This window comes from Benincasa hispida, chromosome 1 (genome assembly GCF_009727055.1).
Source record: "Benincasa hispida cultivar B227 chromosome 1, ASM972705v1, whole genome shotgun sequence".
NCBI lineage: Eukaryota > Viridiplantae > Streptophyta > Magnoliopsida > Cucurbitales > Cucurbitaceae > Benincasa > Benincasa hispida.
Window position 1 is genome coordinate 47,333,682 of NC_052349.1, and position 27,746 is coordinate 47,361,427.

Consider the following 27,746-nt stretch of genomic DNA (forward strand, 5'->3'; position numbering starts at 1 on the left):
TGGTTCGTTCGATGATGAGTTACACTTTCTCACTAGACTCGTTTTGGGGTTTCGTAGTAGAGACTGCGGTATACATTCTCAACTTTGTTCCTTCTAAGAGTGTTGCAAGAATACCTTTGGAGTTGTGGAACGGGCGTAAAGCTAGTTTACGTTACTTCCGCATATGGGGTTGCCCAGCACATATGCTTAAGGTAAATCCCAAGAAGTTGGAATCACGACGCAGGTTGTGCCTCTTTGTAGAATACCCCAAAGGTACATGAGGAGGTTTCCACGAATGCTACTTTCCTAGATGAGGATCATATCAGGAAGCACAGTCCACGTACTAAAGTCATGTTAGGTGAGCTTTCCAAAGAAACTACTGAAACTTCAACAAGAGTTGTTGAAGAACCTCAAGAGTTGAAGGAACCTCAACGCAGTGGGGGGGCTACGAACCCGCCAGATCGCTATCTAGGTTTCATGAAAATCCTAGCTATGCTATGAGAATAGTAAGTAGGTATCAGTCTAACCCATGCCAGGGTCATTGGACCGCAGTTAAGAACATCCTCAAGTATCTTCGGAGAACGAGGGACGACATGCTCGTGTATGGGTCTAGGGATTTGATCCTTACTGGATACACGGATTCTAACTTTCAAACTGATAAGGACTTTCGAAGGTCCACTTCAGGGTCAGTATTTACTCTTAATGGAGGAGTTGTAGTGTGGTGGAGCACTAAGCAGGGGTGCATCGCCGACTCCACAATGGAGGTCGAGTACGTAGCGGCTTGTGAAGCTTCTAAAGAGGTTGTCTGGCTCAAAAAGTTCTTGACAGAGCTGGAAGTTGTTTCAAATATGTCTAGGCCCATCACCTTCTATTGTGACAATAGTGGTGTTGTGACGAACTCCAAGGAGCCCAGGAGTCATAGGCATGACAAACACATAGAGCGGAAGTATCATTTGATCCGCAAGATAGTGCATCGAGGAGACGTGATCGTCACGAAGATAACCTCGGAGAAAAAAGTTGTTGATCCGTTTACGAAGGCTCTCATGGCTACAGTTTTTTAGGGTCACCTTCAGAGCATGGGTCTACGGGACCGCTCTCAGCTGGACTAGGGCAAGTGGGAGATTTTGTTGCACTAGGTTTTTATGCCCTAGTTTATTGTTTTGTACATGTTTACTTGTACTTCCTACTTCGTTTTAGGAAAAGTGGGAGATTGTTGGGGTTTGTGCCCTAAAGTCTCGTGTCCTGTAGTTTGTAAACAACTTTGTACGAACACTTGTGATGTATAATATATACGATATTTACTTCACCTCTTGACTTTACACATCTAGATGTTTTTTTATTTTACCACAAACCAATAAACTTAATATCCTTGGTTGTCTTCATGTAACTTAAGCATGTATATAGTGACATACAAGTGGATCATATCTTAATGACAACCAAAATAGTCTGTAGTATATAGATAAATGAGAGAAACCTTATCCTGGTAACACTACGGATACGACCCGCTTTATGGAATTGTTACAGATGTTGTGACTTGTCGCAGATGGTCTATTTTTTATCATTCGTGTAGTGGACATGTGAGCGGGGGCATCCTATACAAAGAGTTTGTATAAGACCTGACCTCAAAGTGTTAATGTCTTGTCATATAACTCCGTTCATGATTGAGACTTCACTTCACTAGGATGATCATAGGTAACATGACCTCAATCCTAAGTGAGTTGGAAACTAATGCCATTAAGGGTGGTTCTTTGATTTGCGTGGGTGTGAGTGGCCAGCCCCGACTCAAACCTACCATTTTGGGAATTCATCTGATTTGGGAGCTGAGAACTCAACTTCACAAGATGGAGTTCACTCTTTCCCCAAAATAGGGGTAAGTAGATAGATTGCTCTCTTAAGGGTTGATCCCGGGGCTTGAACGATGTGGTGCCACGCACCTTCTCATGGACCGAGAAGTGTACACACATAGTAAGACTATGTTGTATTGTTCATTAGAGGGATCAGTGGTACTTAAGTAGAAAGATGTAATTACAGGAGCAAAACGGTAAATTAGCCTACTGTAATTACGAGCATTTGTGAAGGGTCATTGTACTGATGATTGGTTAGATCCAATGGACATAGAAATATATCTATGGTAAGAAGAGTTCAACGGTCGATCTTTAGTGGGATGCCTGACAGTTAACGAATGGTGGATATCATGACTAAAGAGTTTAGTCAGCTATTCACGTACCGTTGGAGCTTCGAGCCATAGGTTCATAAGGTCCCCTTGGTAGCTTGAATACAAGTTGAGAGTCAGTTTGAAATGTTCAAATTGACAAGAGGGAGTTTGATTATATATGATACAATTGAACGAGTTAATTAAAAATGATATAATTAACTTTATGTATGAGATACATTAATTTGGAGGAAATTGGATATAAATATGATTTATATCTTGTAGAGAAAAATATTATAATTAATATATGATATTAATTTATATTTTATGAATATGATGAGATCACATTCATTGGACAGTTATAAAGGAAATAGGATGGCGTCTCTTCTGTTCTAAATAACAGATGAGTGTATTGAAAAATCACTTTGAGATGCATAAATAGTTGATGGTGGTGTTAAGCATGAGATGCGCGAACATTATGTTAAAGAGAGTGTCATCGCTTTGAAAATCAGTTCCTATACGATAGTGCCTACACGATTGCTTACATATACGATATTGCTAAGTGATCGCTTACCGATTATACCTTCGTGCGCTATTAACTAAACGATCATCTACCTTTTCCTAAGCGATCGTTTAGCTCCCAATATTTACTAAATGATTGTATAGATGATCGATTAGCTTTTCCTACACGGTCGTTTAGACGATCATTTACCTTTTTCTACACAATCGTTTAGACGATCGCTTACTTTTTCCTACACGATCGTATACTTCACCTAAACGATCAAGCATCTTTTCTATGCGATAGACATCAAACATTTTGTCTATGCGATAGATGACCTTATCTCCCACTTGCTTGATCGTTGTGTACGGTCTCTCTTCCTCCTTCCATCTACCAAATCCGAACAAAGCCCACACTTTGGATTCTCACTCCAAGAATACGAAGGGCTCTAAGTGGTGGTGTCATCTTTATTTCCTTCTGTCCGAGTGGTGATTGTTCGAGGTAGACGGTTGGGTTTTAGACTCGCTGTGAAGAATAAGTCTTCATCTGGCATGATCTCTTGATCTCTTTAGTATTATGAATGCATATTTGTATGTTTTGAATGTATATGTGGTAATTCTGTCACAATAAATTGGAAAGATCCGCTTCCGCTCGTAGGTATTCTTGAACAAGAGTTCCTTCACACATAACATCAACCATGATTTATATGACCATAGACCACGACCGACGTTAGAATGTTGGGGTTGATGCCCTAAATTCTCGTGTCCTGTAGTTTGTAAATAGTTTGTACGTACACTTGTGTTGTATAATATATGATATTTACTTCACGTCTTGTTTTTGGTTAATTGTATGTTTTATTTGCTTACAAACCAATAAACATAAAATCCCTGGTTATCTGTATGTTACTTAAGTATGTATGTGGTGACATACAAGTGGATCATGTCTTAAGTAATAACCAAAATGGTCTATAGTATATGGATATATGAGGGAATCCTTATCCTGGTAACGTTACGGATGCGGCTCCCTTAAGGGCTGATTCCAGGGCTTGAACGATGTGGCACCACACATCTTCTCTTGGCCCAAGAGGTGTTCACACATAGTTGGACTATGTTGTATTGTTCATTAGAGGAATCAGTGGTACTTAAGGAGTGAAATGTAACTACAGGAGCAAAACGGTAAATTGGCCCAGTTGTACTTACGAGCATCTGTGAAGGGTCATCGTACTCATGATTGGTTATATCCGATGGACACAGAAATATATCTGTAGTAAGAAGAGTTCAGCTGCTGGTCTTTAGTGGAATGTCTAGCAGTTAACGGATAGTGTATCTCGTGGCTAAAGAGTTTAGTCAGCTATTCACGTACCGTTGGAGTTTCAAGCCACAAGTCCATTAGGTCCCCTAGGTAGCTTGGATAAAATCGAGAATCATTATTTGGGTCAGTTTGAAATGTTCAAATTGACAAGAGGGAGTTCTATTATATATATAATTGATCTGGTTAATTATATATGATATAATTGGCTAAATGTGTGAGATACATTATTTTGGAGGAAATTAGATATAAATATGATTTATACCAAGTGGAGGAGAAATTACTATTATAGATATATGATATCAAACTATAGGGTAAGAATATAATATGATTATATTCATTTATTAATTAAAGTACTTAATTATATGATAATTGACCGAAAACCCCTCCTCGGTCGTGCGTTACTGGGAGAATTCGTAGTCAATCATTGTAACCGAAGAATAAAATGAAAATTTGTTTCGTTTTGTGAAGAGTTCGAAAAAATCGCAATCGGTGTGAAAAGTATCGGTCGCTTACCCGAGAACCTATACGATAAAATCTCATCGTCTAAATGATCGCACACCCACGTTTAAATGATCGCACGCATTTCTCTAAACGATCACTTAGCTTTCCTAAACAATCGCCTAGCGTGCCGCGTTTTCTAAACGATCGTATACCTATTACTAGATGATCGCTTAGTAAAACCTACACGATCGTGTAGCTTTGTCTAAATGATTAGCACTCCGCTATACGATAACTTTCTCTCCCATTTGCTTATTGTCTACACGATCAACCTTTCCTCCTGCCTCTACCAAATTCACCAAAGACCAGACTTTGGATTCTCACTCCAAAAATACCAAGGGCTCCAACTGGTGGCATCGTTCCCACGTCTTATTTGTTCGTGCTTGTTTGTGTTGCTATCGTTCGTGTAAACGATCGTGCTGCCGTAGCCGACTGATTTGCTAGGCGATAGAGTTCGTAAAGGTTCTTCCGCTGCGTTGAGTTCGAGTTTGAAGAGAGTCTTCAACTGGTATGTGAACTCAATCCCTTGTAGTTTATTTCTCAAAGCATGTCGTTAATTAGTGTTAATTTGCATAACTATCTGTTAGAATGTATGTGTTGTATTTCGGTCACGATGAAATCAAAAAGATTCAAACATACTCATGGATGCTCTTCGTTAAGAGTTCCTTCAAGACATGGTCTATAATATAGACCACAGTTAATGTTAACCGTAGTTTATATTACATAGAAATCGTAGCCTATTTGGACATAGACAACGACTAAGGTTAGTCGTAGTCTATAGTACATACCACGGTTGACATTAGGCATGGTCTATATTGTCATAGACAATGAAAAACGTTAAACGTGGATTATATTATAAACCATGGATTATATTATAGACCATAGTTAACCTTAGTCATGGTTTATGGTTATATATACCACAGTTCACATTAGTCATTTTACCATTGGATATAACCAATCAACAGTACGATGACCCTTCACAAATCGCTAGTAAGTACAGCTGGGCTAATTTACCATTTTTTCCTGTAGTTACATTTATCTCCTTAAGTACCACTGAATCCTCTAATAAACAATACATCATAGTCCTACTATGAGTGAACATTTATCGGGCCATGAAAAGGTGTGGTGCCACATTATTCAAGCCCCAGAATTAGCCATTAAGGGAGCAATCTATCTACTTACCTCTGGTTCGGGGAATGAGTGAATTCTGTCTTGTGTAGCTGAGTTCCCAGCTCCGCAATCAGACGAATCCCTAAAGTGGTAGGTTTAAGTCGGTGATCTAGCCACTCGCACCCATGCAAATCAAATGACCACCCTTATAGGCAGAAGTTTCCAATTCACTCAAGATTAAGGTCATGTTACCTATGGTCATCCTAGTGAAATAAAAGTATTTGTCGTGAATAGCGTTATATAATGAGACTAAACATTTTGTGGTTCGGTGTTATACAAACTTCTTTGTAGAGGATACCTCGCTCGCATGTCTCCGCATGAATGATCGGATCAGACCATCTGTAGTACTTTACAACACTTGTAACATCTACAAAGAGGGTCGTATCAGTAGTGTCATCAGGATAAGGTTTCCCTTCTTTATCCATATACTACAGACCATTTAGGTTATCACTCAAAACATGATCCACTTGTATGTCTCCACATACATGCTTAAGTTATAACGATAACTAGGGATCTTAGTTCATTGGTTTGTGGTTAATGCAACTAAAATATCTCATATTTCATAGACAATAGTGAAGAAAATATCTCATATTATTATATCACAAATGTTTATTCATACACGTGTTTACAAACTATAGGACCCTACGAGATTTAAGGCATCAACCCCAACATGGACCAACAAAATCCCTCAAGAAACTTGACCTCAGTAGTATGGACGTAGGATGACTTTGGTCGGCTCTCCAATGTCGGCATGGAATCTGCAAGCTGAGGGACTAGATCATCCGCAACTTGCAAAGGAGCTTGGGTCTCCATGTGAGTTTTAAGATGTTCCTACAAATATTGAGAAGAACAATTAGCAAGCTCATTCATTAAAAAGTCCAACATCATACCTTGGCCTAAAGGCTGAGGAATCAGTTGTTTAACATGACAATCGACGTTGGTTACCTCACTCCTGATCCACTCGGTAGTCTTAGAGGATTGTTGCAACAAGAGCTCATCTCGCCTCCCAACTGATTCAACAATATGAACAATTAGGTCATGCAGACTCTGAAGATGAGTTCTAGCCTTACATCCGAAATAGAGGTTTTCCTGCTGGAAGCTCAAGAACTCTCGTTGCTTAGGGAGGGATTCCTGCACAAACTCGTAAGAGTTGTTAGAAAGCCCCCTAACCAATTCCTTTACTGACATACATGAGCTGGCAAAAGGAGCATGCATCGACATCGATATTGAGCTAGTCAAATTTCAAGGAGGACAAACATCGTGCATAGGGTTATGCGATAGCTGAGGACATGCTTTGGATGGATGACTCTGAAGAGAATAAACTCGCCATGCCTCCACATCCTCAAATTTCCTAGCAAACAAATCTCAAACAATAGAGGTAAGCTCAAATACAAAGTCTTAAGCTCATGAATTTCTCTTACCTCTTCTTTGTCCCACCAAGCTGCTTGCCTCGCTTGAAGCACATCATAGATGCTCTAATCATCTACCATGATAAAACAAGTAGACACAAAGAGAAAGAAAAATCTTTTTGGTGTTTTTAAAGTTTACAAGATAAATTTAACAAAGATAAATTAATTGGCTCCAATGTAGAGTTTATGGAAATGTAGAAATGTTGTGGAAAATATCGACACGTTGTTCATTCGAAGAACGAAAAAGAAAAGGGAACACGTTTTTCCGACCGCAGTGATATGATTGTCAAGCCCTCTCCTTGTTCTGCCCACTGGCCTATTAGGTAGGATAGCAGTCTGTGCGAAAGGTTGATGAATGAGGTAATGTGTATAAGAGACAGATTAGGTAGGATAGCAGTCTGTGCGAAAGGTTGATGAATGAGGTAATAGAAGAAGCTATCTTAAGGGGCCTCTTCTTGCTGGGCTTGAATGCTGACCTTATTATTATAAGAAGGGGAAAGGGGCAACCAACATAGGGGGCTAGCTTGCTTCCACTGGTGGCGGGCGAAGGGTCCAAAGGATGTCTCCACATGAATAATCAGGATCAGATCATCTGTAGTACTTTATAAAAATTGTAACATATACAAAGTTGATCGTATTCGTAGTATCACCAAGATAAGGTATTTAACCTTATCCATCTACTACAGACCATTTAAGTTATTACTTAAACATTAACCACCTGTATATCTCTACATACATGTTTAAGTTATAGAAGATAACATTGGATGTTAGTTGATTGATTTGTGGATTAATGCTACTAAATGTCAAATAAAATATATCATATTTTATTAAATAAATAAAATTATTTGTACATTACAATTACAAACTATATGACCCACAAGATTTAGGACATCAACCTCAACATGTATAACATTAGTAGATTGATACCTATAAAACAAAATTATAACCCAAGAATAGTTTCTTTCAATACCTTTTTAGCAACAAAAAAAAAAAAACTTAAATTAATATTTGTAAATATTATTTCCATCCATTAGTTTCTTTGATTTCTTATATATATTTAATTGTATTTTTAAAAGAGAGAATTTCAAAAATAGAAAAATAAGGATTATTTATACAAAAAATAAAAATTTTAATATTCTTTGATAGAGGCTGATAAAATCTGATAAAAATCTATGAGTGTTTAACCTGATAGAAACGGATAGAAATCTATCACTAATAGACTCTGATAGCAGTCTATTAGTGTATATCAATGTTTTTTTACTATTTTGTAAATAGTTTGACATTTTTTTATCGGTAAAAATTTCTCTTTTTAAAATGTAAGTCAAATCCTGACTACTACAAATAATTAATATTTTTATTATTATTTTTAGAATTTGATTAAAAAGACGAGAAAAATACGATTTCCCTACATCATCTTTTTAATTTTAATTTTAAATCGCAGTAATCGGGTCTGATCTTAAACGAGGACAAAATTATTAAGCCATTTTGCCACTTTACAAATAAATATTTTCATCAATTTTATTGTTTAAAATAATTTCTCAATTATTAATGGGTTGATGGATTTTTTTAAAAATTAATTCTGGGTATAATTTAAACTTTAAAGTTTAAATATCTGTAAACTGCAAAGAGCCGCCAAGTAAGGAAACGACGCCGTTTCAAAACAAGTGGGCCCAACGATCGAACCACGGCCTCACGGGCGGGCAACAGCCAGGTGAAAACGACGCGTACTTTTTACGAACTCTTGCCCCCACGTCGTTTTCATCCTTCACGCGCCACAAATCAAAATTCCCAACACGCGTCTTTTTCTCTACCGAGTTGGAACGGTCATCTCGTTCCCATCCAGGTGTTGTTTTACACGCTCCATAACTGCGAGTGTGGAGGCAATATTCTATAGATGACGTGGGCTATAATTTAATTATTTGAAAAGCAAGGCAGTGAATGCGTCGCCATCATCCAACGTGCGGAGCAGGTGAAACCACATTATTTAAACTACGAGCTACACCAATACGCCGTCGTATTTACCCTTTTCATTTTTTTCCTTCGTGATTTTTTTGTTTTTTTGTTTTTCAAAAGAACAATAGTTGAATTCTAACACTAATATTGTATCACAATTCGACATTTTCATCGATATTTTACATGTTCGTTAGTTGAATATCAATATAAGAGTAAATCAACAACATTATTCTATTGTAATGAAATGTTGGAACATAATACAAAAATAATAAAATATCATTAATGTAAATATGGTATAAATAATAAATATTTTAACATTTATTTTTAAGTACAATTGGAGTGGAAGAATCAAATTACATATCTATCTCATGGTCGCTATTATATATTATATGTCAATTTAGTTATGTCCATTTTGATGCATTTTAACTTATTAATAAAATGTGAAGTGTTTTATCTTTATAATAAAAGAGTAAAGTGATTGTTTATAAATTTAAAATATATTTTTGGGTCATGTTTTTACTTGGTCCCGAAATTTTAAAATGTATATTTTTTATTATCAAGTTTGAGTTTGATTTCAATTTAGTATATATATTTCAATATGTTATAATGTTAACCTTGATATTTGAGTTTGGTTTCAATTTGGTTTTTAAGTTTCATGATTTAGTTTTAATTAAATATTTGCTTTAGTATCTAGCGTGAAACACAATAATTAATTAAAATAAGGGAAATTATTTCAAATGATAAAACTGTTACATGATATAGTAAAAATTTAGAACTATCAATAATAGATGCTGATAGACTTCTATAAATATCTATCGATGTCATTGATAGACATTGATAGAAGTTTATCAGTGTCCTTCAGTGTCTACTATTGATAACTCTAAAATTTTGTTATATTTTTATTCATTTTTTAATATTTAAAAACAACCCTTAAAATAATTAAAAAGAGTGAAATTTGAAAGTTTGAAACAAAATTCAAATCTCAAAGATAAAATTGTAACATCTTGAACATATTGTTTAAATTGAAATGAAACTTATAACCTAACAAAATATAACATCACAAAACTTCATGGACTTTGGAAACTAAACCTAAAGTCTAAAAACTATAAATACATCTTTCCTATATTCTTTTTTATTATTTTGTTTTTTTATAATTTGTTCATACAGATATTTGTCGATGTCAGCACTGATGTTTTATCTATATTATTGTCACCATGTCCATCAAATTGAGATCTAAATGTTGGGGAAAATAACTTTTTGATCAATAGATTTTGGTTTTAGTTTTTATTTAGTCTGTAAATTTCAAAATATTATATTTGTAGTCCTTAAGTCTTGAGTTTGATTTCAATTTAGTTTATAGGTTTCAAAATGAGTTTTTAAGTTTTGAGTTTTGATTTAATACGATCTATAGGTTTCAAGATTCATACTTTTATCCTTGAGATTTCACTAAATATTAACTTTCAATATTGAGATCATATAATATTAATTAATTTAAAAATAAGTATTAACAAAAATTTAAAATTCAATTTTAACCTTGATGAAAAATACTGAAATTTAATTAATTAAAATCGTTTTAGTTTAATTGATAGACATCAACATCAAATAGTGAAAGTGAGTATCAAGTGAAAAAATGAATGTTATAAGTGTCAAATTTGAAACCTATACCAAATTGAAAAAAAATCAAGTGACAAAGTAGAAGTGTAACATTTTGAAATATATGGACAAAATGAAAACTAAATAATAAATATAGGGACCAAAAAAGTATTTCTCCCTATTTTATGTATATTTCGATGCTCTATTATTATTATTATTTTTATAAAATAATGGAAATGCCAATTCACCTATATGTTGATTCTAAATTTAAATATAAACTTTTTACTAATAGTGTTGTGTATATATATATATATATATACATCCGTACATATACAAACATTATTATTTATATATATAGAACTCAAAACAAAGAAGACAAAATTTACTAATCTAGCTTGTCTATTTTTTCGGGAGCAGAAATCTAGCTTGTTTATGTAGTTGATAATTTTTTTTAAAAACTTAATTACATTTATTTTTGTCTCAACCATTAATGTCTAAGCAGTATGTTAATTATACAAATGATGATTGAGTATTAAAGTGTGTCAAATGAGCTAATTTGAGCCAATAAACTAGAATAATTAATTTGAAAAAAAAAACCTACTCCTATTTATACTTTAAAAAACACATAAACCTATATTTTTTTCCTCGTATGCACTAAAAAAATGTTATAAATATAACTTAATATTTAATTAATGAATTTTGATAATATTTATTTTATTAATTTAGAAGTGTGAGAAATGAGAGCAAAAAAAAAAAAAGAAAAAAAAGAAAAAAGAAAAAAGAAAAATCAAACTTGTACCGACAATTTCGTTCTCACGCGCAAAGCTCAATTCAAACAGTAATAAAATAATAAAAAAATAGAAAGCCAACAATTTTCCTTTTTCTAAAACGAATAAATTATTTAAACATTCAATCAGTTCAATATATAGTTTTATATTTTTGGAGAAACAATGAAAATTCCTTCAACTTTACTTTTCATTATTTTATATAGTTTATTTATTTATTGTTGCAGGATTAATTGCTTAAAAGATTCATTTTAAAGATAAAAAAAATGTCAAATGACTCAGTTTTTTAAAAAAATGTTAAAGACCCATTTGCTGATGTTATGATCACGTGAAGTTATATTATTGTCGAAATCTTCCTCTACACGTCGTCTTCTTATTCTCCTCCGTATGACTTTTTCTTCTCCGGCACGATGAGTTCATGTGAGTAGCTCCAATGTGACCAACTCTGTTAAGCAAGAAAAGAGGGAGGAGTGATTTTGTGAGTAATGAAAAGAGAGCAAAAAGAGACTATTTTTTCGTGTGTGTGAATATATTTTGGTAATTTCACTTGAAGTTGATGTCAGTAAAGAGTCATTCGCATTTTTGTATCATCCATTCGGTGGACCCTATTTTTGCATACGTTTATTGATTAATAATGATAATAATAATTAATAAAATAATTTGTATAATACAGGCTTCTTCCCCACCACCGATGTTGGTCTAATGGTCTCTGTCTCAGTCAGTGGAGAGGAATGGTTGAGCCGTCCCCTTACAGAACGGTACGTTTCACCGTCTTTCCGCCATTGTTACCGCTTTCTTTATTTCCAATCTTCTTCTTCTTCTTTCCCCTACTTCGTAATCAACATTGCGTTTTATCGGTTTAGTTTTTTTTTTTTTTTTCTGGTGAATCGAACTGTTATTTGAAATTGTTGCGTTGTGCTCCATTGGAATGCTTTCGAGCTTCTTCTTTCAGCTTTTGAGTTTCGCTAGTATTTTCGTTGTTTTCCGCCTGCATTTGATCTGGATCTGGTGAGTTGTGGAGTAGCTTTGGGGAGTTACTCACAAGCAGCTTCATCTACTTGCATTTCTTGTCAACTGAGTTCCGCTTCTCGTTTCTTCTATTGAGCATGGTGGATAAATTGTAGTTGTTGATCTTGAAGCGAAATCAAGTAATAAAATTTTGCAGCCATGGATATGCTATTTTAGGTGCGAGGAAACAGGGAACTATATGAATGCAATGACTTACTTCCGTGTTTTCTTTTTGCTGATTACTAAATGCTTTGGTATCGTGGTCTGTGATGGCGGTTATTGATGAGTGCGTTATAAGATTTATTGTTTTGTTAATTTGCTCATTTTTTTTTTCTGTGGTGTTGATTGATGGTCGTTCTGGAGCATGCAGATTGCTGTACCCTGGGAAGAGTCGGTTTTAGATAAGATATCGTTGCTTGATATTGCTCCGGAAATTTCGTGTGGTTATTTATTTCTCATCAACATTAATTGTTATGGGATTTGCTTTGTTCGGTGATAGGTTTGGAATGTAGTTATATTACCTTTTGATTATATTGGAGAAAACTGTTTATTGAGGGTTCTGCTTCGGTTCTTCAAAAATGGTGCTTGGTTTGAAAGGAAAGCATAGGAGAGGTGACATTGTTCAAGCTGATTATAGGATCCATGTTCAGGATATAAAGCCCTGGCCACCCTCACAGTCGCTTATGTCCCTACGCTCTGTGTTTATTCAATGGGAGAATGGTGATCGCCACTCGGGATCTTCCAATCTTGTTATTCCAACCATTGGGTCTATAGTTGGCGAGGGAAAAATTGAATTCAATGAATCATTTAAGTTACCTGTGGGTCTGGTAAGGGACATGCCTGTTAGAGGCAAGGATGCTGATACATTCCAGAGGAACATTTTAGAATTCAGCCTGTTTGAGTCTCGCAGAGAAAAGGCTGCTAAAGGCCAGTTGTTGGCTACTGCCACCATAGACTTGGCTGAATTTGGTGTTGTGAAAGAAACAATATCTGTTACCTCTCCAATGCATTGCCAGAGGAACTTCAAGAACACACTTCAGCCAATTTTGTCCATCAAAATTCAGCCAATTGACAAGGGACGGACCAATAACTCACTGAAGGATACCTTGTCCAGGAGGATGTCATTGGACAGTTTTGATGGTGAATCTGCTGCAGCCTCTATACATGAAGAATTTGCAGATCCAAACAAGATTGCATCTTTCACTGATGATGATGTTTCATCCCACTCTTCCATGACGACTTCTGCATTAGAGCCCGATGGTTGTGTAGCACCTCAAACAGAAGAGGTATCAACTTGTTTTATTTATCTATCCTCTCATCATGCTTGTATGTAACTGTCTATAACCAGTGCTGGCTTTTATTGTACGAGACTAATTTTGAGGCAGGTCTTCGTTACACATTAAACTTTAAGTTAAGCCTCAACTGAGGGATTTTTTTTTCATTCTACTTTTAGCTGTCTGGCTTACCAATTAATACACTTTTATGGTATAATGTGTGGAGGATCCCACATTGGAGAAATGGGGAGAACTTACAACCTTTAAAAGATACAAGGGCCACTTCTCCTATTGCCAAATGTTTTTGAGATGAAACCCATGTTTATCTAATATGGCGTCATAGCCCATGAACTCCAAACAGGTATTAGGTCCAAAAATAGACAAAAGAGATCGGACCAAAAAACTATATGCCTTAACCAGTTGAACTGGTTGACCATTAAAAAACTTTCCTAATGTGCCAATAATAAGGAATCGGTAACTAGTGCTCTAAACATCTGTTGTGATGTCATGTCCACAAATATTTTCTTAACATACGTGAACCTGACTGTTGCCCACAACCACATTGTTATTCAATGCTCTCATCATCTGTGATTTCATGTTGAGCTTCATGCAGGACCTATACCCATCTCCTTCATGTTATTATCTGCTTCATAGGATTTAATGTTTTAAATCATACAATACTTGATGTGAATCTGCAGGGTGGCCTAAGTACGTTGATTCATGGAACTGATAATAGACAGGAGCATGCTTCCATCTCAAACTTGGAGCCTGAAAAATCAAATGTGACAACTTCATCAATAGAACCATCCTCTGATCCTGGGAGTCCTGAAAATAGTCATACTTCTATCTCCAGCTCTCCAAAGGTTGGTTCAATGTCAATTGAGAAAAATGGTAAAAAAAGTTATACAGTTTACTTTTCTTCTTCCCCAAAACATGAACAGCATGAAAGTGATATCCACAACCATGTGAAGATTGAAGATGCTGAGCATTTGGCCAAGGAGAGTAATGGAAGGAAGTCCAATGGGATGAATTATCAGGAGGCTTCTAATGTTGAAACAGAAGAGGATGTAGATCATCATCTCTCAGCTAGACAAGGTGATACCGTAGAGCGGGTTGCTCTGGAAAATGACACAATGCCGAGCATAGTTCAGAAAAATGACAGATTAAAGCATGTGAAGTCAGTTCGATCACCATTAGAATCAGCTAAGTGTAATGGGTTTGGTAGTAAACAGCTTATTGGAGTTGAGGAAATTGGTGCTCCAGGACATTCAGATAACAGCTTAGAAAGTGTCAGAAGAAATGAAAGAAGGGATTCTAAACCATATACAAAGGATACAAAAAATTCTGTTTTGGACAGCAAAGTCCAACAATTACAACACAAGATAAAAATGCTTGAGGGAGAGTTGAGAGAAGCTGCAGCAATCGAGGCAGCTCTTTACTCTATAGTTGCCGAACATGGAAGTTCCATGAATAAGGTCCATGCTCCTGCACGACGTCTTTCAAGGCTGTATCTTCATTCTTGTAAAGAAAGTTCTCAGTCGCGTAAGGCCCATGCTGCTAGAAGTGTTGTTTCTGGATTTGTTTTGATTGCAAAAGCTTGTGGAAATGATGTGCCCAGGTATTTCTTTCTTTAGAATTTTTTTTTAATAAATATTTTAGTTATGACGTTAAATATTTACCTTAAAATATTTATCAAAGAAAAATATTTACCTTAAAATATTGTTCATCATCATCCATCTCCTCATGCATTGGTTTTCCAAAGCACACATGCTGGAGAATACAAAATAGTGGAGATAGCTGCAATTCATGGTTATCGTAATCGAATTCTAGCTATAGAGAATAAGGCAAATATTAATAATACTAACAAAAGAACTTTGAAAAGAATTGAAGGGTGAAGTTTCTCTATTTGCTTGTAACTGGACCAGGGATCACGACGTTTTACATTCATCAAAGGCAGGCTAATGTGCAGTAAGATTGTATGAGCTAGCTTACTAACCGATTATCCAAATACAATTTACAGATTGACTTTCTGGTTATCGAATTCAATAGTCCTGAGAACAATCGTAAGCCAGGATGCTGTGAGCCTAAAAATGCAAGTTGCTTCTGGATCTCATTCAAGCAAAAATGGTGCTAACAGAGAAAGTATTAAAGCAGCATCTCCATTGAAATGGAAAGCATCATCTCCAAACAAAAGAGAGAATGGAAATACCTGGCATGGAAGTTCTGGTAACTGGGAAGATGCACACACTTTTACATCTGCCTTAGAGAAGGTTGAGGCTTGGATCTTCTCCCGTATCATTGAGTCCATCTGGTGGCAGGTGTTCAATGCATTTCCTACCTACATTTATGCTCCTTTAAATTAAAGTAATAATTGCCCATGAGATCAGAATATTGAAAGAGCACAAAATTGTATTTCCTAACATGTTTCCTTTCATTTCTAGACATTGACTCCACATATGCAGTTGGCAACAGCGAAAACAATTAATCAAGATTCCAATTCAACCTCAGGGAAGAGCTATAAGGGAAGTTCTAGTTCAGTTGATCATGATCAAGGGAACTTTTCATTGGACCTCTGGAAAAAAGCTTTCAAGGATGCCTATGAAAGAATTTGTCCCCTCCGAGCAGGAGGACACGAGTGTGGTTGCTTGCCTCTTTTGTCTAAATTGGTACGTGTAATTAAATTTGCTTTAAACCAAACACATTATTTTCTTTATGAAGAGGATAAGTTAGCCTTGCAATGTATATCATAAACTAAATTGTATTTTCAATTTATATTAGCAAGAGGAGAGTCTATAGTATCCACCATATTGGAAGTATTATAATACTAGCCAACTCTTGAAGCTCATGATTGTATTTGTTCGTTAAAAGGTGACGAACCTTTTTTCCCAGCAGGGGCTAACAGTGCAAGCAAGATCAGGGACACTATTAAGTACCAGTGTATAGATAGATTAATATTTTGGATGCATGGTGGTAGCTATGACAATTTTCTATTATGGATAACTTGAGGACTTGCACCTTGCAATGTATTACATATTTTTTGTGTAACGATGTATGGCTCTTTGCAATGGAAATATAATGCATCTTTGTTGTGTGACTAGATAATGGAGCAATGTGTCATTAGATTAGATACAGCGATGTTTAATGCCATTCTTCGTGATTCAGCCGATGAGATACCAACTGATCCTGTATCTGACCCCATTAGCGAGTCTAAAGTTCTCCCAATTCCAGTTGGGAAATCAAGTTTTGGGGCTGGCGCACTACTTAAGAATGCAGTAAGCTTTTCACTTTACAGTTGATGTCTGCTATGAAATTGGGTTATCAGTTATGACGATTCTTTTGCCATAAGCTTATCATTGCTTTTCTCTAAAACCGTGAACTGCTTTCTTCATCTCTCTCCTGTTTCCTGTTTAATTATTTGCAGTTCTTACTCTTATTTGGTTAGCAAGAAACAATTTAACGCACACATAATTACAATGTGTTGCACTTCTATCAGTATCATCTTTCTTGCTGCACAGATAATGCAACAAACATTTGCTCCTCTCAATTTCCCTTTTTGAAAGCCAATTTTGTAGTGCAGTAACTGCATTTTTGTGCATTATATTGGAATCTAGCGATTTGATCTTTCTCAAAGATGCTTAGGCCCTTAGCTGTGTTTCTATGGATCAGATTGGAAACTGGTCGAGGTGGTTGACTGATCTTTTCGGTTTGGACGACGATGATCAATGTGAGGATGAACACGACAATGCAGAAGGGAAAGATGCCAGTACCCTCAAGTCCTTTCATCTACTAAATGCATTGAGTGATCTCATGATGCTTCCTAAGGACATGCTCCTGAACCAATCGATAAGAAAAGAGGTACATATCTAGGGTCCTTTTGTTTGTGGCCTCCCATTTGTCTAATTAAGTAATCAACATGCAATTGATATACTTACATAATATATTTTTTAAGGTATGCCCTTCATTTGGTGCACCGGTAATTAAGAGAACTCTTGAACATTTTGTTCCCGACGAGTTTTGTGAAGACCCAATCCCTGATGCTGTTCTTGAAGTTCTGGATATTGAGGTGACCTAAATAGATATGTACTGTTTTGATCCTTTCGGGGGTGTTTGGGGTGAGGAGTAAGGAGTTATGAAGTCAAGGGAGTTGTGAACTCTTGGGGCTCACAGTGTAAGGAGTTGATAAGATATAAAATTGATGTTTTTTAGTAGTGAGACCACCTACTCCTTGGACCAAACAAGGAGTGGAGTTCAATACTCCTAATTCTCAATCTCAACCCCAACTTCTCAACTCCATGGGCCAAGTACCCTCTTAAGAATGGGTGTTTGGCCCAAGGAGTTGGACTTGTTTGGCTGAATGAGTTCGTGGCCCACGACTAAAACACTTTAATTTCATTTCTTAAAAAACGTTAAACTGTGGGTCTGTGACTAAACAATCTCTCATACTTAACTCCACTCTTTGTCCCAAATGCCTTCTTAATTTTTTTTCTGGTAGATTCCTAATGTGAAATTGTTGCAGCATTACAAGACCGCAGGCATGTCCTCCTAATGTTATTTTATTTCCTAAAGACAAAAATATAAGAATCTAAGTTCCTTTGTTTTACCACAGGAGGACCCATCCGAACTCGATGACAAATTTGTCACGAGTTTCCCACACACAGCAGCTGCGGTAGCATATCATCCACCCTCATTAGCGTCTGTAGTAGCGTTTATTGGCAATGTTGGTACAAAGTCCGAGCTCAGAAGAAGCAGGTCTTCAGTGCTCAAAAAATCTAACACCAGTGATGATGAGCTGGACGAGTTGTGCTCACCCTTTGCTTCTATTCTTGATGTGGCGATTTCTCCATCGACTACTGCCAAGCCAAGTAGGACTTCTGAGAAAAGTTGCAATCAAAATGCCACAAGGTACGAGCTTCTTCGAGATGTATGGGGCGAATAATGAGCAATCTGTTCTCATATCAGTTTGGAAAAAAAATTCATTGTGTATTACTAAGATAGAAGTCAGATCAAACTCTGAGGAGTTTGGGGATTGTATATATATGTATGCATAATCAGAGTTTCTTGTAAAATCGTTCGACCCGAGCTCCATTTTTGATCCATTTCTTTTTGCATTGAACTTGTAATCTGGAATTTATGGTACCAAGGGAGAAGCTAAGTGCACCAAATGGTAGAAGTAATGGTCCCAAGGGAAAGGCTAAATACACCAAATTTCTAACAATTTTAGTCTACAAAACGGTTAATATATTGAGAGGTATTACATTCGATAATATGTTGCTATATGCTTTTTAAAGTTGACAGTTTAATCTATAAATTTTGATTTTCTAACCATTTAAGCGCCGTTCAGGTAATCATCATCTTTTTTTTTTTTCCTGAAAAATTAAGTAAATTTTCTCTTAGTTTCTATTTTTTTTAAAGTAAAATAGTTGAATTCTTAATTAAATTCTAAAATAAAAAACAAGTTTTAGAAAATTATTTTTTTAGTATTCAAAATTTGTTTGGTTCTTGAAAAAGTATACGACTAAGTCTTTTTTTATACGGATGATGCATTCACAGACCCTTTTATGATTAATGACTTATCCCTCACAAATGTATGAAATCTAACATTTTGCTTATGTTAAAGTGTACTATCGCATTTTATACTATATTGCGTTAGAACTGACCATGCCTATCATAGCTCTAAAGTGGTAACCATCTTTATAGTAATTTTTATTTTTATTTTTTTGTTGTGTTTTCCTCATTTTTCTCACATTTTGTTGTTTTTTCTATGAGAAAAATAAAGATCGCGATAGAGATGACCATTGTGTTAGGGTTATATATCAATCTCTAACACGATACGTTAATGTTTGTTGTGTTTTGTGGTTTCTTGAAAAAGATGAAGATCGTAATAGAGATGGCCATAACGTTAGGGCTACGCTAACCACGACCATCTCTAACGCGACATGTTAACGTTTATTGTTTTTTGATGAGATTTCCTTAAAAAGATGAATCGCAATAGAGATGACCATAATGTTAGGGCTATGCTAACCATGGCCATCTCTAACGCGATAAGTTATAAAATGCGATAGTGTATTCTAACTTAAGCAGAAGTTTAGATTTCATACGTTTGTGGGGAGCGGGTCATCAATCATAAAGACCTTTCTGAAAAGGTCATCCGTACAAAAACTCAAATTCAGAGGTAGAAAAGATGTTTATAGTCTAATTTTCAAAAACTAAAAATAAAAAAACAAATGATTACGAAACGAGACCTTAGTTTTTATATTTTAGATTTGCGTGATCAGAGGTTGAATCGATCATCATAAAGAGAATTAGGCCAAAAATTAGGATACATTTTGGAAATGCAACAACCAATAATTTAACCTCTATTGTGAATATTTCCTTCAAAATTAAGTGTCAATTTTTATCACACAACAATCGGATGTAATTTATGAACACATTTGATATCTAATAAATTTATGATCTATTATGAAAGAAATATCCTTGATTTTTAACAACAATTTTCTTTTATGAAGGAATAAATCATTACAAAATCTAAATGAATGACAAAATTGTTACATACCAATTTGCCAAGAATGTTTCTTAACAACGAAGACAAAAAAAAAAAAAAAACAAAAAACAAAAAACAAAAAATCGCTTAAAAAGGGTGTTTATGGTGATGACATAAGATGATATGAGTTGAGATATAAACTCAACTCAATATTTTGGAGGGCAATTTAGTATGCCATCGATATTTTGCACCATGTCTACCAACCGTACAATCAACCCCCACAGCACCAATGCCTCAATTGGCACTCAACCACCATCTTCAGCCGGCAACTCCACTCCAACGATCATTATTTTAATAAAATAATCATTTTTATAGTAATTTGACACTAATAAAAACACTTTTAACCTATAACAAACCAAACAAACTTGTATATAAAAATATTTCTGAGAAAGAGTTTCCAAACCTATATTTTATAAAATTTGTTTAAATTAATAACTTTTTTAAAAACATTTTTTTTCCAAGTTAATCCAAACATAAACTTGTATCATGATAAAAATTATAAACTGGAGTTTGGGAATTAAAAGAAAATTATCGAATATATCTATCGAATAGAGGATTCGGATGGATGTTTCTTTTTGGGTGGGTGAATCTAGTAATTTATTAGCACATATCATATATAATTTTTTTGTATAATATAACTGGATTGGAGAATATGACTTCTACATATCTTTTGTCAACCATGTAACATATCATTAATAAGGTCATTATATTACAATTACATTTTGAAGATGTTTCACTTACAATATAAATCCAAATTTGTTTTGTTTCAATGAATCCAATATAATTGTGTTTTAACTTAACTAGAAATGTTACATGTACAAAATTGTAAAATAATCACTTTTGAATTAGACAAAAAATTGAAATACATGATGCAAAAATAAACCGTAAACATCCTTTCCCAAAACTCCTAGTCATATATACACTTTACACAAACAATAAAACAAAGTGTAATCCATAATTTATAAAAAAAAAAAAAAATATAGAATTATTATATGTAAAAACTTCTAAACAAAAATAACTAATAACCAATAACATATGAAGTTCAGATATAATAACTCATATTAGTGCCCAACAGTCCAGACTAGATTAAAAACTAAGGATTTGATATCTTTAGTTGACACGAAATATAGCATTTAATGTCGGTCATGAGTGGAAATGTTCACTTTATAAATAGTATATAAGAGTAAAGAGAAGAGAGTGTTGTATATCTCTCTCTTATTTTTGACCTCTACATTACAAAACTCACAAACTGGTCTGCTTAGTGCTTACATTCATTGGTTCAATGCATCCAGCAAAAAAAAAAAAATGTTGAACAAAACTTCAAAACTCAATATATTTGGTGGAGGAAAACTCCAGCAAGATGTTGTTATGTCAATTCACTCTCACATTTATATTTACTACTACGCCGGCATGGTTTAGAAAAGGAAAAAAAAACAAAAAAAAAAGGAACAACCAACAAAATTTGAAAAGCTAAACCATTCATGTGGTTAGCTTATGTGTAGAAGAAGAAGTAACAGCATTGATATGCTGAAGATGTAATGCTTCTAATAACCCTTCCCAAGTTTCTCCAAGTGCTCCTGTTACTTTAAAGTCAACAAGTTTCTTCTGTTCTCTGTAGTACTCTTCCAATGGCTTCCTCTGAATGTCCCAAACAACCAGAAAATCATATCAAATTTCAATTTCAATTCAGATGGTTTTGTGAGACAGCAAAAATTTTAACTTTTCACTTGGAATCTTAAATCTACGCATGTTTCTTGGCCACTCTTCCCATAGGGTTTTGAAGTTTAATTTTCCACTAAAAGCTCAAGGGTGCTTTTGGGAGAGACTGAAGTGATCACAAAAAAAAAAATCTTTAGCTATTTTTTGTGTTTGGTAAAATAGATTGAGATTAAATTTGTTAAAAGAGGCAGTTATAAATATAGCACTCAAGCCCAAAATATTTGCAAATATAACGCAATGCAAAATAATTTGCGAATATAGGAAAATTTATATCCAGCTTTAATAGTTTATAATTGATAGACCATATCTAATAGGAGTCTATTAGTGATAGTCTATCACCAATAAAATTTTCCTATATTTGCAATTTTTTAAAATTGTTGTTATGCACTTAATTATTAGTCCTAAAAGTACTACCCGTTGCAAGTACCACAGTTATTAAAATCATTTTGAAATACACATTCATATTAGGCCTATTTTACCAATCACTATAACCTACTTTTTATAGTTTCAAGCTAAAATTTACCTAACACTAATTTACTTGAGACTTATTTTTCTAGAAACATAGTTGCCAACAATTATCACAATCCCAAACCTAAACCTGAATCTAGGTGGGTTTCCTAGCCTCTTGTAGGGTTTTGTAGTAATACAATTTACAACCAAAAGTCTTGGCTCTTTGCAGTATGCTCATAGCTCATCTTTTCACTAGCCCGTTACTTCAAAAAGCTAGTTTCGAGAGGCATCCAAGACTTGGAAGCTTAATAATGAGACTCAGAAAAGATTTCTCCAAACCCAACAAAACACAGTGTGCGAAGCACGTTTCTTAGCCTCAAATTCAATGCAACAACATGTGTGCCTCATCACCACACGTTCTTTTCTTTTGATAATTTAAAAACCTTTTTTTATCAATCTGAATAATTCCTCAAAATTTTCATTATATAAAAAATAATTATTTACATTTCTTTTATAGAAAATTTCAAATATTGGAATGCCTACTTAAAAGTTGAATGTTACCTGCTCCATAGATGTCATTTCTTTCCAGGAATATTCTGTAGTAGCAGAAAGACATTTCGGCTCTTTGTCCTGTGGCTGAAGACTTTTACTGCTCCCAGAGCTGCATATGGTGCTATATTCATGAAAGCCAGAGAAGTTTCCAGAACCTAGATTCTTTCTAATCAAGGGCTCTTCGGTGGTTTTGAAATTAATGACCAAATCAATATCTGCAATTTGGTCAAGAATCTCCTGCAAAACAGAACCACCCATTTAAAAGCAAAACATTAGAACCAGTGGTAACTAAATACTCTCTAGTAATAATGCATTTAAAGAAGCAAAAAAAGAGTTTAAGGCCTATCATTGAAAATGGACATACAGCTTGATTCCTTGTTCTTGGAATTCCTTCAAGAATGAAGCCTGATTCACCATTGCAATACCCTTCTTCTAGCCTCTTTGACAACAGTCTGAAAATGATTTCTTCCAAAACAGGCTTTCCTTCATTGATTGCACTAGCAATCTGAATTGGAGGAGAGAAACAGAGCAAGTGAGATTCATCATACAAACCAACAAGGAGAAATTTCACAAAATTTATTTGGAAAAAAATAGTTACACACCCCCATGATTTCACAAGATTCCTGGTTTATCCATTATACAGAAACATCAAACAAGATTCTTAGCAATAATTTTATCAAACAAACTAGAAAACTAGACGGATTACGCATATAATCTTCTTGCATTTGTTTGTCAAGTCATGTCAAATTAGACAAATTTTCCTTTTAGCACACGACATATACACGTCTGTGATAAATTATGATTTTGTTTCCAAGAATTTAAATATTTCAATTACAACAAAAATTGTTATAGGGAAAATCTTTTTCCTAACAAGTTAAAAGATCGAGGATAAAATTAAAACTTCAAAACATTAAAAACACTATGAAATTAGATATGTAATACAAGTGGATTTTGAATAACTTATCCTACATCTAATCCTGTTATTGATAAGAACTAAATAAAATCACAATTCAAACTACAAGATCGAGGATAAAATTAAAACTTCAAAACATTAAAGACACTATGAAATTAGATATGTAATACAAGTGGATTTTGAATAACTTAACCTACATCTAATCCTGTTATTGATAAGAACTAAATAAAATCACAATTCAAACTACTATTTCAAAGAATCCAAAATTCAGAAACTAAATACACTCCACCATCAAATTTCACATACTAAATTTCCATTCCAAACAAATAATATAAGAACTCGAGCCAATTCATACAAAATCATACATCAACTCCAAGTCAAGCTAAACACACAGAGAAATCAGAAAGAAAAACAAGAACCTGTTGGTAGATGGAAGACCGAGGATTAAGCTCCTGACGAACAAGGCTCCCCATGGAAATATGAGGAACATCTAGAAGTTTGGAGAGCCTATCTGCATAAACATGCTTCTTCGCCCCAGGGTCTCCCAAAACAACCCACTGCACTCCTCTTCTCGGCACCCACCCTCGAGAGTCAGCCATCGCTCTGCCATGGCTCCGATCCCCACTCACTCTCTCGAAATCATCGTCGTCCTCATAGTAATCGTAATCCACCTCCAGCGCGGCCGCAGATCCGTACAATCTTCTCGCGATCGAAGACTCGTGGCGGTTGCGGAGTGGCCGCGCCACCGCGCTGAGGCGGCTGAGGACGGACATGGCGGCGGCGAAGGTTTGGGGTTTAAGACGAGAAAAAGGGAAAGGAGAGAAAGAAGAAGGAGAATGATGAACGTTCGAAATGGAAAATGAGGTTTAAGACATGAAAAGAGTATTTAAATGCCATTGGAATTATCTATTATTTACAGAATTGCCATTCTCTTCTCTCCTGTGTTTCAGGATTCTCTTGGAGGGATGATGTCCCACGTGTAATGCTGTCATTAGAGATTGGTGATGTTTTTCTGAGAGTTGAATCCTTTGTTTCATGGTGCCACGTGTCATGTATATATGCCACATTCTATAAATATATATTGTATATAAATTAGTTTTTGTGATCTGAAAATTAATTGTGTTTTCTTACAAAATATATTAGATGGATTTTGTGAATAAATATTTTTTTTTTTTGGTTTATTGAGGAAAAAAGAATAAAAAGTATATGAATTGGGAAATCCCATTAAGCAGGCCTCATTTATTTTCTTGAACTATTTTTAATGAGTTCTACAAAGAAATAATAATGACAATAGTGGTTATGTTAGTTAGACATTCCTTATATGAAGAAGAATTAAAGTTATATTTGTCATATTTGTCATTGTGAGTATAACTAATATAATGTATGTAATTTTAAAATAAAATTTTAATTTTCCATATTATTGAATTCAAAAGAAAGAAAAGTTCAATACACATTTACAGAGATAATAATAAAAAACCGTTAAGAATCTATATATATATATATATATACATTTTGGTAAGCCTTATGTTCCCGACAATAGAATCGTAAGACTGTTGGTAAGCTCAGTGTTCCAGTGTTGTACAATTTTCAGCATCCTGATTATTTGTCATAATAAATAATTAGAATGTTATTAAGACAAAGACTTAATAACAATTTAATGCTAATGTAATTGGACTAACACACTCTACTAGTAAATGACTAGGCTCTGATACTATTTGCATGAAGCATGGAATATATATATATATATATTGCAAAAAGAAAATCTCTTAATCTGAGATCAAGACAAAAATCAAACCAAAACCAAAGTATAAGAGTCAAAACTCACAACCAAAGCGACGAGGTAAAACAAAGTACAACCTCACACCTTGAACCAAAATAAACCATTGAAATCACACCAAAAGAAAATATCCTAAGTTCTTTTACAAGCCAAAGGGGTCTGGGAGGTTTACGAAGAGTTTAGACCCATTAGTCACAGAGCAATTATCGACCATCAAAGGGGAGATATCATCTTGACAGAACAACACCAAAGGAAAAGAAAAATCTACAGTACCTTTAGGTGATACAAACATCTTAAACACCACTGGATCAACCACCTGACAGACCCAAGAACAAAACTAATAACTCCCCCTTAGGTGAGTTATTTAGCCTGAAAAAACTTCAGTTATTGAGTAAAAAGCATGAGTCTAATGCCATATTTGATAGCTTTATGAGTGATTTTATGCAAAAACAAGTCATGCATGTGTCTTAACCATGATTAGTGAAATAATGTAGAATATGTGCAAAAAGATTCAAATTTTGAGTTATTTTTGTATTTTATGTCATGTGTAGAAAAATGTCAAAGTTGTGCTCAGATTGCTACCCCGTCCTTTTAGATGACAAAGAGTAGTTGAGAAGTATAAAACTTGTACCCAAGTTGCGATTAAATTGCGACCATAACATGCAAAAACATAAAGTCCAAATTTTACATGATTCACAGAATTTTTTTTCCAAATCCGTTCAAAATCAGATATTATCTTCATTACTTCATTCCAGCCTGATAAGAAAAGGGTTGTAATCAATTTTTATAGAAACTCTAGCTAGATTACAGAGCAAATTGGAGAGGTTTTTTTCGTTTTCTTTCTTTCATGCTTCTTCTACTTTTCTTTTCATAGTAGTTTTAGTTTATGTTTTTTAGCTACTGTTTTTCTTTTATTTATATTGAAACAATTCTTGTACTTTTTCAATTCTACATTAATACGAGTTATTTCAGTATTTATCTTGTGTTCTTTATTTTCCACTATGAGCTAGTTCTTTTCTTGGGATTCAAATATTAAGAACGAAATACATATGTCACACCCCGCCCCAGACTACTCTCTGAGCCTAGGATAGGATATGACTGCAACAATTATCAACCCTTTTGTTGACACCTGCTGCCTAATAACTCTTGCGGAAATAACTCTGATACCAATGAACAAATTCAACAACCAACTGATTAAGTAGGCCTATTTTATTACAACAATGTAACGTTTATACAAATCCAAGACTTAACAACAAAGTTTACAACAACAACTGTAAAACCCTCCGGAAGTGTAACTGTGGCTTGTGGCAGACCTTGCCTTAGCAGCACCCTAGAACTCCTCAACTTTCGCTACTTGAGGGGGAAAAAGAAAAACATTTGGAAAGCATGAGCTATAAAGCCCAGTGAGTGGTGCCTTTAGATAAACAAATAATTTTGTCAACAAAATATACTTTTGGAAAGTAATGTATAATCAACAAGAACATTATCACAAGTTCACAATTATTTTCCAGCCAAACCGCTGGACAATCCCCAGCTCGACCGCTGGTTAAAACAATCAACCCCAGCTTGACCGTTGGTTATTACATAATATGAATATCCCTAGCTTTACCGTTGGTTATCCCTGGCATGATCATACATTTTTCCCCAGCACTTTCACACATATACTAAAGCAACGTATCAACAATTTCTGTGGAAACTTTCCCTGTACCCTATTATCTCGCCAATGTGCACATAAACTATTTTTCCGCTAGCTATGCTAGGTAACTTGACTATATTTCCCACCGGTCGTCACCGAATATCATTTCCCGCCGACTGAAGCCGACTATATTTTCCCGCCAAGTACCTTTTCAAGCATGCTAACTATATATCCCGGGTACAACTTCAGTTTCCACAATAAACATACAAGCAATATCTTAACAAGCATAGTAATTAAATAAACATATATCCCTGATCATGCCAATTTAACATTATCCCCTATATATATTTACCTATATATAGAAATTATATCAATAATACAACACACAATAACCACTCACCTTGGTTGGTTAGGAACTTTCCTTTCCGAAGTTCCTTAAGTTTCCTTGGTTTCCCTTTTGAACTCTAAATTCTAGATTCAAATATCAGCTTAGATTACTCATAGTTTCAGACCTTATTTTAGATACT

General features: G+C 34.7%; 2 protein-coding genes across 5 annotated transcripts; one reads left to right on the forward strand and one right to left on the reverse strand.

Moving 5' to 3' along the window:
• Positions 1–12,019: 12,019 nt before the first annotated feature.
• Positions 12,020–18,727, forward strand: LOC120080810. 4 transcript variants are annotated; one of them, XM_039035480.1, is made up of 10 exons: positions 12,020–12,107; positions 12,728–13,643; positions 14,330–14,494; positions 14,573–15,249; positions 15,652–15,949; positions 16,073–16,297; positions 16,730–16,903; positions 17,298–17,486; positions 17,581–17,694; positions 18,238–18,727. In XM_039035480.1, the coding sequence occupies exons 2-10, from the start codon at positions 12,936–12,938 to the stop codon at positions 18,565–18,567; spliced, it is 2,880 nt and encodes a 959-aa protein (XP_038891408.1). In that variant the 5' UTR covers positions 12,020–12,107; positions 12,728–12,935; the 3' UTR covers positions 18,568–18,727. The 4 variants fall into 4 exon arrangements, with proteins under 4 accessions (XP_038891408.1, XP_038891385.1, XP_038891401.1 ...); XM_039035457.1 differs by having other exon boundaries at positions 14,330–15,249; XM_039035473.1 differs by having other exon boundaries at positions 12,022–12,107; positions 12,857–13,643; positions 14,330–15,249.
• Positions 18,728–21,318: 2,591 nt separating this feature from the next.
• Positions 21,319–24,666, reverse strand: LOC120081810 (probable adenylate kinase 7, mitochondrial). The gene is made up of 4 exons (XM_039037013.1): positions 24,226–24,666; positions 23,258–23,398; positions 22,903–23,130; positions 21,319–21,810 (listed from the first exon to the last, which is right to left on the reverse strand). The coding sequence occupies exons 1-4, from the start codon at positions 24,577–24,579 to the stop codon at positions 21,652–21,654; spliced, it is 882 nt and encodes a 293-aa protein (XP_038892941.1). The 5' UTR covers positions 24,580–24,666; the 3' UTR covers positions 21,319–21,651.
• Positions 24,667–27,746: the final 3,080 nt, after the last annotated feature.

Coding starts and splice junctions, on each gene's coding strand:
- LOC120080810 (XM_039035457.1), top strand. CDS start 12,936: ATGGTGCTTGGTTTGAAAGGAAAGCATAGGAGAGGTGACATTGTTCAA. Junction 16,298..16,729: donor TGCCTCTTTTGTCTAAATTG/GTACGTGTAATT, acceptor TTGTGTGACTAG/ATAATGGAGCAATGTGTCAT. Junction 17,487..17,580: donor ACCAATCGATAAGAAAAGAG/GTACATATCTAG, acceptor ATATTTTTTAAG/GTATGCCCTTCATTTGGTGC.
- LOC120081810 (XM_039037013.1), bottom strand. CDS start 24,579: ATGTCCGTCCTCAGCCGCCTCAGCGCGGTGGCGCGGCCACTCCGCAAC. Junction 23,399..24,225: donor GGTCTTCCATCTACCAACAG/GTTCTTGTTTTT, acceptor CCTCCAATTCAG/ATTGCTAGTGCAATCAATGA. Junction 23,131..23,257: donor CAAGAACAAGGAATCAAGCT/GTATGTCCATTT, acceptor TCTGTTTTGCAG/GAGATTCTTGACCAAATTGC.